Source organism: Macrotis lagotis, chromosome X (assembly GCF_037893015.1).
Source record: "Macrotis lagotis isolate mMagLag1 chromosome X, bilby.v1.9.chrom.fasta, whole genome shotgun sequence".
Taxonomy (NCBI): Eukaryota; Metazoa; Chordata; class Mammalia; order Peramelemorphia; family Peramelidae; genus Macrotis; species Macrotis lagotis.
The window spans coordinates 305,698,510-305,714,539 of record NC_133666.1 but is presented as its reverse complement, the minus strand read 5'-3'; the positions used below and the strand labels follow the sequence as shown (position 1 = coordinate 305,714,539).

At 35.2% G+C, this 16,030-nt stretch overlaps 1 protein-coding gene across 4 annotated transcripts in view; it reads left to right on the top strand.

Annotated features, from left to right (window-relative positions):
- The window catches only part of SKA1 (spindle and kinetochore associated complex subunit 1), a 136,641-nt gene extending 122,270 nt beyond the window's left edge, over window positions 1-14,371 (top strand). The window contains exons 6-8 of one of the 4 annotated variants that reach the window (XR_012471390.1): window positions 997-1,047; window positions 6,876-6,994; window positions 14,149-14,371. Coding sequence is in view for 2 of the 4 variants with exons in the window: in XM_074200368.1 (XP_074056469.1) it covers window positions 14,149-14,195 (47 nt within the window). In the remaining 2 variants the exon portion in view is untranslated. Of the gene's footprint in view, window positions 1-996; window positions 1,048-4,863; window positions 4,976-6,875; window positions 6,995-14,148 lie in introns of all 4 variants that reach the window. The other 3 variants (XR_012471389.1, XM_074200370.1, XM_074200368.1) reach the window with 3 other exon arrangements.
- The last annotated feature ends 1,659 nt before the right edge of the window (window positions 14,372-16,030 follow it).

Here is a 16,030-nt window from a genome sequence, read left to right as displayed (position 1 = left end):
ATTTTTGTCCCATGCTTGCCTAGACAAATCTCACAAAACATAGCCGGATAGGAATGACAGAGGTAGTTAATTTTTGTTTTGCATCCCTGGCAGCAACAAGAAACTTTTCCTAATATTAAAGAATGATTGCTGATCTCTGAGAAAGGGCTGGTTACTACTACAAGCCAGCATGGGTTCATTAGAACATTTAAATCTTGCCAGGCTAAGCTTATTTTTTATTTTGATATTTTAAAATTAGATAAATTAGGGAATTGATACAGTCATAATATTTCTGTATTTCACAAAGGCATAGGAGAACATTTTTTTCTTGTGGACAAGTTGGATTGATGATCATCCAATGAGGCAGACCAAAACCTAGTTTTGGTTATCCAAAACATATTGATTGATGGATCAAAGTTAACCTCAGTGGAGTTGGTTCTCTAGTATAAAAAGTATACACAGGGTTTTATTACTGACCACATTTTATTAATATTTTTCAATGATGACATAGATTAAAAATAATATGATAGGATTGGAGAGATAATATATAGGATGATATAAATGGTATACAAAAAGATCTGGACAACTGAAACAATGACTTGAATCTTACAATGTGAAAATTATTTGATCTGAGTTGCCTCATACTTTTAAAGGTATTGCTTTATTTCTTTTGTGTTTTTAATTTTGTTAGCTTGTATTTGTATAAAATAAATTCTGATTATTGTTTTATATTTCTTCTTTTGCTGTGATTTTACCATGCTTCTTGTTGTTTGTTGATTTGATTTTCTGCTATCTTTTTAACCAGATTGACTAAATGTCTATCAATTTTGTTAGTTTTTTTAAAACCAATTTTTATTTGCCACTTCTATAGTTTTTTTGGTTTTTCCAGTTTAATTTCTCCTCTAATTTTTAATATCTCCATTTTTGTGACTATTTTATGCTTACTTATTTGTTGACTTTCTAATTTTAAAAATGTCTATTAATTAGAATCTTTTTAAATTTGTTGTATATTTGCAGGAATTTTATTTTCCCCCTAAGGATTGTTTTAGCAGCAACTCAGAAAATTTGGTATGTTGTATCATTACTATAATTTTCTTTTTCATAATTTTAATTATTGCTATAATTCATTCTTTGACATATAAACAATCTAGGATTTCATTGTTAAATATTCATTTAGGCCTCTTACTTTTGTGCTCCCTGAACTGGTTACTATTTACATTGGATTATGGTTTGAAAAAGGTATTTTTACTGCTTCTGACCTTTTACATTTGTTTGCAATATCTCTGCACCCTTATACATGCTCAATATTTGCAAAAGTTTCATATGATTCTAAGAAATATACATATTCTTTTTTAGTTCCATTTAAATGTTTCTGTCTTTTAGTTCAAGTTTCTTCAATAATTTGTTCAGTTCAATATTTTCCTTTTTAAAATATATTTCTTTTATACTTATCCAAAATAGAGGGACAGAGAGAGAGAGAGAGAGAGAGAGAGAGAGAGAGAGAGAGAGAGAGAGAGAGAGAGAGAGCTAGATCTCCTGTTCCTATTGTGTTACTGTTTTCTTGCAGCTCAATTAAGATTTCCTTCATGACTTTAGGTGCTAAAGCATTTGGAGCATATAAGCTTAATACTGATATTACTTTGTTGTCTATGGTTCCTTTCAGCATAATGTAGTTTCCTTGTTTATCCCTTTTTTTATTTGAAACTTTGTTTTTATTTTGTCTGAAAGCACAATTGAAACTCTTGCCTTTGGGGCTTCCCTAGATGCAGAGTAAATTTTTTACAGCATCTTCTTTTTATTCTGTGTAAATCATTTTTAAATATGTTGGGTTTTGCAAGCAAAAGAATATTCAGTTTTATTTATCCAATCTTTTTTATTTTCTTGGATTTTAAAATTTATTCACATTTAAAGTTATGAGAATTAGAGTTATATTTAAATCCATTTTCCTCTGGTATTGGGTGGGGTTTTTTCCCCTCTAGATTAGGAATTTTTTCCCCTCTTCCTCTGTAAACACAGTACTGTCTTAAGTTATTTTAGCTTAATCTATTTTAAGACTCTTCTATTCCTTTCGCCCTCAAGCCCTGTTTTATATTCCCTTTCCCTTCTTTCAGAGTTTTATTTCTTAGTTCCATTTTCTGTCTTGCTTTTATCTAATTATTTAATTTTCCCCATTTTTCCCCTTTCAAGTTAAGTAAAGTAGAATTTCTGTTCTTTTCCTTATCTCAATTTCTTTTGTTCACTAGTTTTTAAAGTTTCATTTTCCATTCCTTTTTCCCTAAAAAAACAATTCTTTCCCTCATTCTCTTCATTATTTATCTTTCCTTTCTATCTAGTCTAGACTTTTATTGTTTGATTCATGATCTTTATCTTTTTATTTTCCATATCTTTAAGTTTTGAAATGACAATTTTGAGTTCTCTCATCCAAATAGTTTCTGTTATTGCCTGGTAGATCTTGCACCCTTTTGGGTTATGCCTCACTCTTAGAAATAGCAATTACTGTAGATCATAGAGATGTTATTGACTTTCTCACTCTTCTGGGTATCAGTTGCCTTCAGGATCTCTGTCTGATTCCCCTTCTCCTGAAACAGGAAAAAATCATCTCTAGAAGCATAAAATCCCTGCAGTATTAACCATTGTAAGTTCCCCTTCTTACTTTATATTCTTCTCCAGTAGAAGCATTCATCAGTGGTATCCTCTCCCACCATTGAAACAAGTTTTTTCCTTTACTCCTTTTCCAATCAATCCCTCTCTTTGTCTCCTTACTTTTTTTGCCTGTAGATTACCTTATTTACAGGGATTATTTACAGGGATATATTACAGGGAAAGATTTACAGGGATTATTTTCCCTTCTTAGTCTTTGATTTGATTAAGTTACAGCATATATTCCCTTCTATCATTTTTTCCTTCCCTTTCATTTTATGTACCTTTCCATTCTGTAATTTAGGCCCACAATAAAACATTGATTCACTCCATGGGTTAATCATGGACTAAGCCTTGCAAACATCACCCTATAGGTGGGTTTAGTTCATGATGTTTCAACTTTCTTTACCATTATCTTTATCATAGTTTCTTAGTACATTTTGAAAGGAATCTCTTAAAAGTTTCTCTGTTATTTTGTGGTTTTTCCTCAGCTGTGGAATTTATTTTCTCTATTGTACTTCTCGAATTTTTGTTATCTGGAATATTTGAGAAAGTTTTTTTTCAGATCCACTTTTCTTTCTAGTAATGTTATTGAACATCCATTTTCCCCTTCCATTGATTGTTAGGTTTAGATTTACAGAATAGGTTGCCTTAGGCATCTTGAAGTCATTTATCTTCAGAACACATTATTTCATTCCCTCCTGGGATTTCTGATAGGTACAAAATAGTCTTGAGTTATTTAAATTTCCTTTATTTTTATTTATATTTGAAGGTTTTGTGCTGATCACTTGCAAAAATTCTTATTTGTACTTTTAAATTTAACTATGTGTTTTAGATTTGCATCATAGAGTTGTTTGATCTTGTTTTCTACATTCAAACATCCTAGAAAATTTTCTTGTATTATTTCTTTCATCAATATTAATGGTTTTTAACTTTTTGTGTTTTCTGGGACATCTATAACCCTTAGGTTATCTGTACATATCCTGTTATTAAAATCAGCATGTTTTCCCAGTAATGTGATTATGCTTTTAAAAAATATTATTTCTTTTTTCCAGATTTATCTTCATTTTTTTGAATTTGTATTCCTAGTCAGATATGTTCTCTTTTGTTTCTTTGGTGAGATCTGACACCATTGGTTCAGGTTTTTATATTCTACTGATTATTTTTGCTGTTCAGTCAACAAGTTCTGCTTTCACATTTTTATTTCTCTTTTAATTCATTCTCTTAGAAATCCACAGAATCCTTAAAATCTTGGCATACTAATCTGTGGAAACAGGTGGAATTGCTTTATCTTTAGTGCATAGTTTCTATTTTTGAATTGGTTTCAGAGGTCATAAGGACCAGAGGAAATGCCTTGTCTTTCATCTTATTGAATATGTGATCTGAAAGTCTTGACAAAGAAAAATTTTAGGTTACAAAAGTCACTTGCAACATGGATTTATTCTATGAATAAGCATGTAATTTATAAATAATTATATTGTGGGAAAATACAGGATTAACTTCAAATTTAATTCCACCACAATATCTTTTATTGTTCATAACTTTTGGCATTTTCTTCTCTTAAAGTCTTTAAAAAAATTAATTTCCCAATGCCCTTAAAATTGTGTCTCCTAAAGCAGGTACCTCCTCTTTCTAATGTAGCTACTCACTCCATATTTTCTCTAGGGCTAATTTTACTTTACTAATTTACTTTAAATTTACTTTACTGAAGGACAGTTGATCGACTATTCCGACATTACATATAAAATACCATGCCTCTGCTGTTGTTCTTAGAGTGAGATAATTTAAATATAAATATAGTCAAACATCTTAATTTCACCTTTAGATGTCCTCAGGAATATTTGATTTCTCATCAATCTACCTATGAATTTTCTTTTTCCATTCACTGCTTCTTATAGTTTTATGGGACAATACTTTTCAGACTCTCTTGCCATTCTCCTCATTAACATACTGCAGATGAGTTTATGTTCTAAAACAGTATTGTCCTTTGTTGACATTTCTCTGGTTGGCTAGAAAATGAAGTGTTTGCTGTCTGAGTTTCTAGGTTTTCATACTTAACTTTACCCTTAGTTCTCTTAGTAGTGACAACTGACTTAGATCTATTAAACTTTCTTAGAAAATGATTGTAGCCCATGTTGATATCTATTCTCTTATCCATTCCCCTATTTTCTGCATCAACAACTTATAAAATTGGTCATGCCTCCATTTTGTGCCATATCTTCTTATACTTATTCTTTCTTCTAGCTTTGGACTAATTTTAATCTTCCTTCTAAGAAAATGTTAACTACATAAATGATACAGAAATGATTCCCTCATTGGAACCTGTCTTTTCAGTCAACCAGGATACAATTTTCAGGTTTGTGTTTCCCTGTTACTGTTTCTGAGAATCCAAGATCCCCTTCATTCAGAAAGGAGGCAACCTTATGGCTAAAATTTCATAAGCATTTCCTAACAATTAAAGCTAGTTGAATGTGGAGTTATCAATTTTGCTAACAATAACAGAAACAATTCCCATCCCATCCCATCCCATCCCTTATCTTTCCAGTTTTCTTATTCCTTAAACTTCCCTGCCCCCCTTTCCCCAATGTCTTTGACCTCCTATTTGTTCCTTGAACCAGACTCCATCTCCCCACTCTGGGCACCTAGAATACTCTTCCTCTTCATCTCCACCTCTTTGCTTTCCTGCTGATTACATTACACCCAAAATCCCACCATTGACACAAAGCTTTTCCTAGTCCCATTTAATTCTAGGGCCCTTTTTTTTTTTTGCAAAGCAATGAGGTCACACAGCTAGATAATTATTAAGTGTGTGAGCTCGGATTTGAACTCAGGTCCTCCTGACTCCAAGGCCAGTGCTCTATCCACTGCACCACCTAGCTGCTCCTAGGGCTTTCTTTTTGTTAATTATGCCCAATTTATCCTGAATATAGCTTTTTTGTGTGTATAGTTGTTTGCATGTTGTCTCTCCCCTCCTGGACCCTGAGCTTCTTTGCCACACAATAGTTGTATGTCCTTAACAAATGTTTATTGACTGATTGACAATAATGTTAATATTTAAGTTTCGCTTTAAGGTGAAAAAATGCTTTGCATATATCATCTCATTTAATTCCCATAAGAACCCTGTGAGTTAAGTGCCAGTATTCTCTTCCTAATTTTATAGATATGAAAACTGAGACCGAGAGAGATCAAGTGACTTAACTAAGTCATACAGCTAGGAAGCATTTGAGGTGGAATTTAAACCCACATCATCCTGATTCCAAGTCCACTTCTGGCTACCCTAGGCCATGCTTTTAGCTTATATGCTCTCCATCACTGAGGATCTTTCAATGGAAGGTGAATGAACATTTAACAGGGAGTCATGCTTTGGTTAACCTTTAAGGTCCCTTTCAGCTTTTCTAGGGTTATCTCCAATCATCCTGATTTGAGAATAAAGAACAAACATCATCATCGTCATCATCATCAACGAGGGAAGATAGAATCTGGTTTGTTTAGATCAGGGAAGAATGAAAAGATAGAATTTGATATTTTTTTAGTAATATTTCTATTGGGAGTCTTCACAGACTTTTCTGAGTCCATAAAGAATTAACTTTTCAATAGACATAGTTTCTGAATATGCAAAAGTGGTTGCAAGTTTTTACTAGAATACATAAAAGCTGGTGGAGTAGTTTAAGGAGACAGACATTTCAGTTCTTTTAAATTAAGTCATTTATGAGGTTGTTGTTAGAATGTCAGAATTTCCAAACCTAATGTCTGATATGAATGAGTGAATAATTTTTTCATCCTGCCTTTTTGAATGCACTTGTAAAAACCGTTGTTGGTATAGAAGCTTTCTAGATCAAGAAGGAGGCTTAATAATACGAATAAATTATAAAGCAGTTTCCTCAGAATAACCCAGTGAGAGAGGTAGTTCAGGTACAATTGTTCTCGTTTCACAGATGAAGAAACAGTTTCATAGAGGTCAGGTGTCTTAGCTTAGAGAGTTTGTGTTGGATCTTGATTTTTTGATTCCAAGTTTAGTGTTCTTTTCGTTATACCACACATCTCATGGGAATTACAAAACAGGTAGATCAGTTGAAAATGTGTTGTCAGTTTTAGAATGGTCTGCATTTTTTTTGCAGGATCTTAGTTTTCTAAAACAAAGATTAATAAGCTATGGTCATAAGAATCATTGCAAGTACTTGAGATTCAGAAAGATACTGCTTTCAAAAATGCCATCCTATATTAGGCTTCTTTTCTTTCTTTTTTCTTTTTTCCAGCCAGTGGACCCAGAATAATAGCGCTGTGATTCTTTGATTTCTGTAAACTCGAATACTTGCCAAATCCAATTGAGATTCTAGCTATCATCTGTGTACCCAGAGGAGAAGGTGCTGCTAAGGTTTGCCTTAGATAAGCCAGTGTGAGAATCTCTCCATCTTGCTGCTAGCTTTGTATACTAGAAAGAGAAATCTCTAGACCTGGACCTCCAGTGATTCTGGAAGAGGGGAGGAGGGAAATTAATCTACTCCTTGGGGACCTTGTCCTAGGACAGAACAGTTTGGAAGAGAGGGTGAGTTAATTCTGACCATGGCCCTCTATTTCTAGTCGGTCTCAGACCTCCAGATTAAAGTGGGCATCTTGCCATCTTCCAGGCCACAGAGTTTATAATCCCCTGAGCATCCCTATATCCAGCCCTGACTTTTCACCTCTTGCTCTCTGAACAATATTCCAAACAATACTACCATTGATATTAGAGAGCAAAACAAAAACAAGGCAATTTATTGCTCTAATGCTCCACTCATAATCCCCGAACTCCTTTTCCTCTTCATTATTCCCTTGTAGGATGACATGGATGGTCTCATTTTTGTTTTTGTCTCCTGATGCCAAGCCCTATGTCTGGCTCATAGTAAGAACTAATTATGTGCTTGTTGATTGATTGATTAATTAAAGCAAAACATACTCATAATGAACAGTCAAAGAACACCATAGCAATACTGCACATCCAGTGCTAAACTGTGCTATTCAGACTTTCTGGGTTATAGGGAATCTGAGAAGCTGGGGTGACAAGGAAGACTTTATGGAGATGAAACTTGTTGGCTTTTGGAGGATAAAAGCATTTCAATGGACAAGGATAAGGAGAATAGTAATAGAAACAATCAATACAGAGATCTATTGTATCAAACTCTAATTGAATCCTGGAGGCTCTGTGGGGAGTAGAATGGAAGTAATGGGAAGGAATTTAGGAGACATGAAAATGGTCAATACAAAATCAGTTATAGTAAATAGGGAGTGACCTTAGGGTCAGGACCTCCGGATTCATGTTCTGTCTAGGACATGTGATAGCTGAGTGACAATTATCCTTGTAGACAAGTTGAGCTGGTGATGGCATTTCCCTACAAAGAGTTTTATACAATGATGAAACCTCAGGTATAGAACTCTGTTTCCCCATCTCTCTCTCTCTCTCCACCAAAGAATAGTGGATAAGGTGAGGGGAGAGATAACAGAGGAATTAACTTACTTAATAAATAAAAAAATCAAGTTAAATAATACCCCTATTGTTTGTATAATAAATTTCCATTTTAACTTATTTCAAAGAAACAATATTGATAGTTTGTCAGTTTTCTTAAAAGTAGAATTTTACTTGTCCAGATATGACCACCTAAGAGGTATCTGGGTAACTGGAGTGGATAGGATCTGAAGTCTAGAGTTATTAACACTGGAGTTTAAGTCAGACTTCAGGTACTTACCAGCTGTGTGACCCTGGGCAAGTCATTTAATTTCTGCCTGCTCCAGTTTCCTTAACTGTAAAATAGTGATAATAATAACACCTATAATATCTTCAGGGTTGTTTTGAAGATCAAATATCATAATCTTTGTAAAGCACTTCATACAATGTCTGACATGTTAATAGGTGTACCATATCTTTTTTTTGGTCAATTTTATTTTTTCCAATTACATGGAGAGGGAGTTTTCAACATTTATTCTTTTATAAGTCAAGTTCCATATTTTTCTATCACCCTCCATTCCTATCACTCCTATCATTCCTATCCTCCATTTCGATCTCTTCCCATGACAGGAACCAATCTTATATAGATTGTACATGTATAATCATGTTTAACATATTTCCATATTAGTCAGTAGAAGAATTAGAACTAAGCAAGGGAAAAAACTGAGAAAGAAAAAGACATAAAAGTTTTTTAAATGGGAATAGTTTTCTTTGCCCTGCATTTAGACTTCATAATTCTTTCTCTGGATGTGGATACCATTGTCCATCATAAATCTTTTAGAATTGTCCTTGAACTGCTGAGAGGAGCTAATCATCAGAATACCTATCTGCCATCTACTCCCTACTCAGACTTCTCAAGAAATTCCTTCAATACTAAGCTCAGTTTCTATTGATGATATAAAAACACATTCTAATGCCCTTAATTGTTGGTATCCTATGCCCTAGAAACTGTTTTGTATCTACTTGGTATATTTTTTTGCATTTCATTTTCTCTTCTTTGTCCATTCTTTTTTTTTCCATTTTTTCAAGGCAATGGGGTTAAATGACTTGCCCAAGGACACACAGATAGGTAATCATTAAGTGTCTGAGGCCAGATTTGAACTCAGGTACTCCTGACTCCAGGGCTGGTACTCCATCCACTGGGCAACCTAGCTGCCCCCCCGCCCCCCATCCTTCATTCTTAAAGAAGATCATAATATCAGGGAGGTGATACCATGACATAAATGTGAATTGAATTTAAGTAAGGGGTGACTGTTCAAGGTCACCAGTTTCACTTTCTCTTCAGGAGCCATCTGGGTCTAGTGGCCAGTTAATTTAATTTTCTATGTACATATTATTTCCTCCAGTAGAATGTAAGTTATGGAAAGGATATCTTCAGCACCAACAGAACTAGTTGAACATAATTTGATATTTAATTAATGCTGGTTGATTGAATGAATAGCACAAAATTTTCCATAGGGCCCTTTTCCAAACAGGAAATCTGAGTTGTTTTATTTTTTAAAAAATTCACTTTAGTGCTTTTTGTCTTTACATCACAATAGTTTTTTGGGGGGAAAACACGCTCTTTATCCTCTTTCTGATAGATCCCTCAAGTGTACAAAGAAAACCAATTAAGCAAAAATACCAATATAATGATCATTGTTCAGTCATGCCTGACTCTTTGTGACTCCATTTGTAGTTTTCTTGGCAAAGACACTGCAATGGTTTGTCAACTCTTCCTCTAGATTTTACAACTGAGATAAATAGAGTTAAGTGTCTTGAGTAGGGTCATATGACTACTGGTATCTGAGACTTGATTTAAACTCAGGTCTTCCTGACCCCAGGACCAGCATTCTATCCCCTGAACAGCCTAGTTGGGCTTAGTTGATCATCTGTTTACATATACTACTGTTCTGCCTTAGAAGTCCCCCTCCTCTTTACTGTGAAGAGAAATGATATGTTATCTTTGGTTCTATTATCTTTGGTCCTTTATCTTCTCAGAGTCTGACTTGACTTCAGCGATTATTTTCATTTATATTATAATTTTTTTGTGGATCTCTTTGTTTTGCTGTGAATCATTTTTTATAAATCACCTTTGTTTGAATTCTTCATGAATATTTTCTCATTCTTAATCTCCGAGGGAAACTTTTTTCCTCTTGTATGTGGAGTTTGTTACTGTTTTTATTTTGTTGTTGTGGTTGTTTATTTGTTTTGAGACTGAGTCTCCCTGTTCTGTTGAGGCTGGAAGTACAACAGCTTATTCAGAGACCCTGTCTCAAGGCTGATGGCTTCAAAAATTTTGTCCTGTTCTGTGAGTCCTACCTGGCCTGATTCACCCTCCTCAGACAGATTGGTTCAGCCTTTAGGGTTGTACTTCGTACAGACACCTTAGGACTTCAGTAGCACTGCAGTCAGAATGCCTAAATTCAGGTAATCCATCAAGTGAGCAGGGATTACAGGCATGCACCCTCCCACTCAGCCTCTTTGGTATGTGGCTGATTGTCCTTTCCTCAAGAATTTCATATTAATCACAGCTGGAATGATGGATTCGAGTGGATTGCTACTTTGGAGACCATTGAGGGAGTGGGCATTTGAACTGAATTTAGGCTTCCTATCTTCCAGTCTTTGTTTCTTTGTTCTGGCCTGGCTCACTACATTTGAGGAAGCATATTGGACACCTCATATGTTTTCAGTCACAAATCTTTGCAGCTTGTTGTTGAGTTGAAAAGCTCCAAGGAGAGTAAAAGAATAAAATGGAGCATTCAGTAACTTGTCTGAAAAAGATCTTTCTGTAAAAGGAAAGAAATCCTGCTTATCCACCAGCCCATTAGCCAGAAAGTTACCATATTTCCCCATGTATAAGATACACCTTAATTTTGGGGCCCAAAATTTGAAAAAAAAGTATTACATAAAGTTAATGAACTTGTTTTATTCATCATGAAATCCAAGGATCTTCTTCTCATAGCTTTCAGGCATCTTTTGGGCAAATCTGGTGCATGGATGCATGCTTAGTCCATTCCATTTCATGAACCTGAAGCATCAATGGTGTCCTCCTTTGAAATCAGTCACTTATTTTTCATTAACAATTCTTTTGACCTCCTGCTGAACCATCTTTGTGGACAAAGAAATTCCTCCTGGCCTTTGCTCTTCAATCCATCTCTTCAGTTCCCTCTCTATCTCAGGCCATTTGGCTGACTGTCTCTCATGACCATCTTCTGCTGGGGTGTTTTCAGTAGGTTTCTTAACAGTTTCCAATTGTTTTCTCAGTTGGTGGAGGACCAAACTAGATCACTTTGAACGTGAATTCAGCACTGTTCGAAAATCTTTTCTGAGCCATTTCTGGGCAGAACATGGCAAAACATAACCTAATATATTGATAGCAAATGCAAAAACAATGAGAGCAAAGACAATAAGCACGAAAAAGTGGGAAATGCAAGTAAAAAAAATCTACAGCTGTTGTATAAGATGCTCCCAGTTTTTAGACCCCAAGTCTTTCGGAAAAGGGTGTGTCTTTATACATGGGGAAATATGGTATGTAATGTCCCATCCTTTAATCTTCAAAGAATATTTATAAAACATTTGACTGTGTGATACAATTTTCAGCACCTAGAGAAGATCCATTAGATGTATTTTTTTACCTTTGGAAATTTCATGATTTTTTAGATCCTGCTATAGCACATAAAGTATTAAACTTGTAATGTCATACCCTATTGTCCTCTGCCAGTAGGAGACATGGATAAAATTCATCATACAGGAGGAGAATGCTTGGGTAGATTGTTCATTGTTCTAATACAAGGTGTACCCACATTAGCACCAGTGAGATCATACTGAAGAATTGAAAGATGAGTATACTGTGACAGGGCATCCCTTTATGTGCTTATCACTGGGAAAAGTAATTAACTTAAAAATAACCTCTTGCTAGGAAATGCTGTTTTCCCCACTTACACATAGTTAGGCCCCTTTTGTGTCATTTGCCTCTAGGCAGAGCTGGAATAAAAATATCTGAGCTTCCTGATAGCTTCTCTTACTGGTATGAGTTGTTTCCTTCTACTTTCTACCCAAATCAGCTAATAATTGCATTGGCCTTTACTTCCTATAGAACTGATTACAGACTGGAACTTTTACCTGGTAGTATGATTTACAGAATTTTTTCTTTTAGGAAAAGAGTGGAAAAATCATCACTCCATATTTGTAAAGTTCAACTTCCTAAGATAGCACAGATATAGATAGATAGATAGATAGATAGATAGATAGATAGATAGATAGATAGATAAATAGATACATAGATACATAGATACATAGATACATAGACTAGGCAGAGGAGAAAAACCTAGGCTAGCTAGTAATATTTCTGTAAGGTTAGAGCATTTTACCATGTCCCAGGAAGGCAATTCAACATTCTCCTTCTAATGAGAGCAGCTAGGTTGAATTCTATATAGAGTTCTAGGCCTGGAGTTAGGAAGACCTGAGTTCAAATCTAGCCTCAAACATTTACTAGTTTGGCAAGTCCCTATATGCCTCAGTTTGTTCAATTATAAATTGAGGATAATAATTGTATCTGTAACCCACAGCCTAGGGCAATTAGATAGCATCATAATGCCACTCATCTCCCTGAGTTCAAATCTGGCCTCAGACACTTACTAGACACTTACTAGCTGTGTGACCCTGCCTCAGTTTCCTCATCTATAAAATGAGCTAGAGAAGGAAATGGCAAACCATTCCAGTGTCTCTGCCAAGAAGACCCCAAATGGCGTCATGAAGAATCAGACACAATTAAAAACAACTCTTGGGGGATCAAAAGAGATAATTTGTCAATCACTTCATAGAGTACCTAGCTCATAGTAAGCATTATATAGATATTATCTAATATCTAATCAAACCTGATCATTTATAGATTGGGAATCTACTGCTTAGAGAGATTAAATTATTTGTCCAATGTCACACAAATTAGTTTTAGAACCAACCTTGGCTTTGCAACACCCCAGTCAGTTTAACTTCCATTTCTCCACACTATTTCCCCTCTTTCTTTCCCTTCCTCTCTCTCCTTCTTCCTTGCTCCCTCTCCACTGTTCACTGGGCAAATCACTAGTTGTCTTTTAAAAAGGATGTCAAAAATAGAGAAGGAAATGAAAGAAAAAAGGAAATTACAAGACGATGCACTGGTTTATCTTTAAGTCTATTAAAGTTCAAGTAGGTATGTTTCATGTTTAAAAGAAGTTGGATGACCTCTTGTCAATCACAACTCCCCTTCCCCACATCTATCAGTTTATTTCTCTGGTAATAGTAAAAGGGGAGGGGGCAGCTAGGTGGTGCAGAGGGTAGAGCACTGGACCAGGAGTCAGGAGGACCTGAGTTTAAATCAACTTAATAATTATCTAGCTGTGTGGCCTTGGGCAAGTCACTTAACCCCATTGCCTTGCAAAAAAAAAACCAGCAAAAAAAATAGTAAAAGCAGAAAGGAAAAAAAATGAAAGGGGAGAAAAAAAGGAAAGAAAAATAAAGAAGTGGGAAGAAGAGGAAAACTCCATATATTTGTATCTCAACCACAAGAATACCCACCCAGGCATATAACTTCTAAAAGCCAGTATTAACCGCATAACTTCTCTTGAAATGCTAAGATCTTTTTTGGGGGGGGGCAAGGCAATGGGGTTAAGTGACTTGCCCAAGATCACACAGCTAGGTAATTATTAATTGTCTAAGGCTGGATTTGAAATCAGGTCCTCCTGACTCTAGGGCTGGTACTGTATCTACCACACCATATAGTTGCCCACTGCTAGGATCTTTTGAGGACTTCATCTGGAAAGCCAGTCCTGATTTTCAAATACTCACAGAATTCTTCAGTCCTTTACCAAAAGTTTAGTCTAAATTAGTAGATTAAAACCAGGGACTCTGGGCAATAGTTAGCCTTTGAAAATGAAAATGCTAGGGGACCAGAGAGACAAAACTACCTACAGACAGCCTCACTGAGCTATATTTATCAAAATAGTTTACATTTTCCTAAAGCAAATGTTTGTTCATTCTAACCTTGCCTCCAATCTTTTTTCTCCTTTATGATCCTTTGTTGCAAGAAATGAGATGGAAGGAGAAAGGGAGAAGCAGAAGCCAGGGGGACTGACAGAACCAAGCATATTTCTTTTATAGATGGGTGCTCTGCCTGCCCTACTATCTCTCTGAATTGTTTTCCCTCAAACTTGAGGAGATGATTCATAGAAAGAATGACAGAACAATTTCTCATGATGTATATTCATTACCCCCTCCCATTGTCATCTAGATTTGCAATCAGAAGTCATGGTGTATTAAAATAAAGGATGCCATCTATACTTTGAAGTATCCCTTTTTTTCTTTAGACTTTTTAATTGGGATTTCTGAGAGAAGAGAGATGGGAGTGATCTAGGTGACCCAATATCATATGGAGGGGCTTGAATGTTATGATTGGTGTGGTCCAGCAGCTAAGGTGCCACGAAAATGAGGTAACCCAGGGGAAGCCAGGATAGCTAAGAGAAATTTTCAAATGAGGAATAGGTGGTACACCACAACCAACTTTACCTAGAATTAGTAAAGATTGCTAGAATTTCTATGGACAGCAAACTATAGGGAGGAGTGAAAATTCTCCTTCTAGCTTTTCTTTGAATCCAAGAACCTGAGATGGGGGAATGTAATCCTACAACCCACACATGTGGACTGATTTCAGAGCATTTTGAATGCTTATGTGTGTGAAAGGATGACCGTTTTTACAAGTGCTATTAAATTGAAATCTTTCATGACAAGGTCATCAGAACTTAGCTATAGATAGATATTTTATATTGCAGTATTTTAAAGCAGCATTCAACTTCATCCCTGTGATTAAATTAGGAACCAGCCAAAGAAGGGGTAACCAAAATTGCATCTTTGGCCATGGTGGTGGTGGTCTGTTGGGAAGGATGAGAGAATGTACAAATTTAATTTAATTGCTCTTTGGTGGTCATTAGGAATATTGTGATTTCTTAGAGAAGGGTTATTTTTTGCATAGTCCAGACTTGACAAAGACAAGGCCTGGAATGATGGATCACATAGACCCATTAGTCAATTTAGATATTGTACACAGCTTGCTAAACTTTCTTGCTTCAATAAATCAACAAATATGTATTTAGCATCTACAGTACTTGACCTTTAGGATTCAAGAATAAAAAAAGAAATAATTCTGACACATAAGGATTATTTGTTTTATGGGATAATTAACACAATGACATACTATCTTCTCATACATAGACTTAGATAAGGAAAACTAGAGCTACACAATCAAAGGAGCTTCATAAAAGGTCTCATCCCATAGAGAGAGATTTGCAATCAGTTTCCAGAAATCTTCTGGTTATAGACTTCAATTTATCCTAATCTCTGCTTCTAAGTTCTGTACTAATGTTTGGGAGAGTAGCTGGATGATTTATCCTACTGTTTATGGACAGGATAAAGAGAAGCAGGTAGATTCCCCTTCTCTCAATCACCACCTCCTCCAGGCATCTCTTTTGGCATGAAAATCCAGAACTCATTTTGACTTAATTAGTTAAACAAAAGGCAACCAGGAGGAGAGAGCAGTGTAAAGGTGAAGGAGCTGAGATTCCTAAATAAATTTCTAAGAGTCACTTATGATGCTGATTGAAAATTCATACCTTGTGTTTTTCCTTTGTTGACAAAATTGGAATAGTGATACAACAAATATCAAATGTATTTAAAATAGTAACTAAATCAGAGATATATCATAAAATTCTATGGAAATAGGATACATTTTATTCTATGATCTTGTCTCCTACCAACTATCCAGGTAATTAGGAAAGCATAAAAATATATGCATGGTAACCAAATAGAGTAATATTTTAATGCATATTCTTATGGTCAAAAAGATAAGCCAATATTCTGAAAATTAGTAGTTGAACAGAAATTGAAGTTTGATGTTGACTTTATCAATAGTACTCA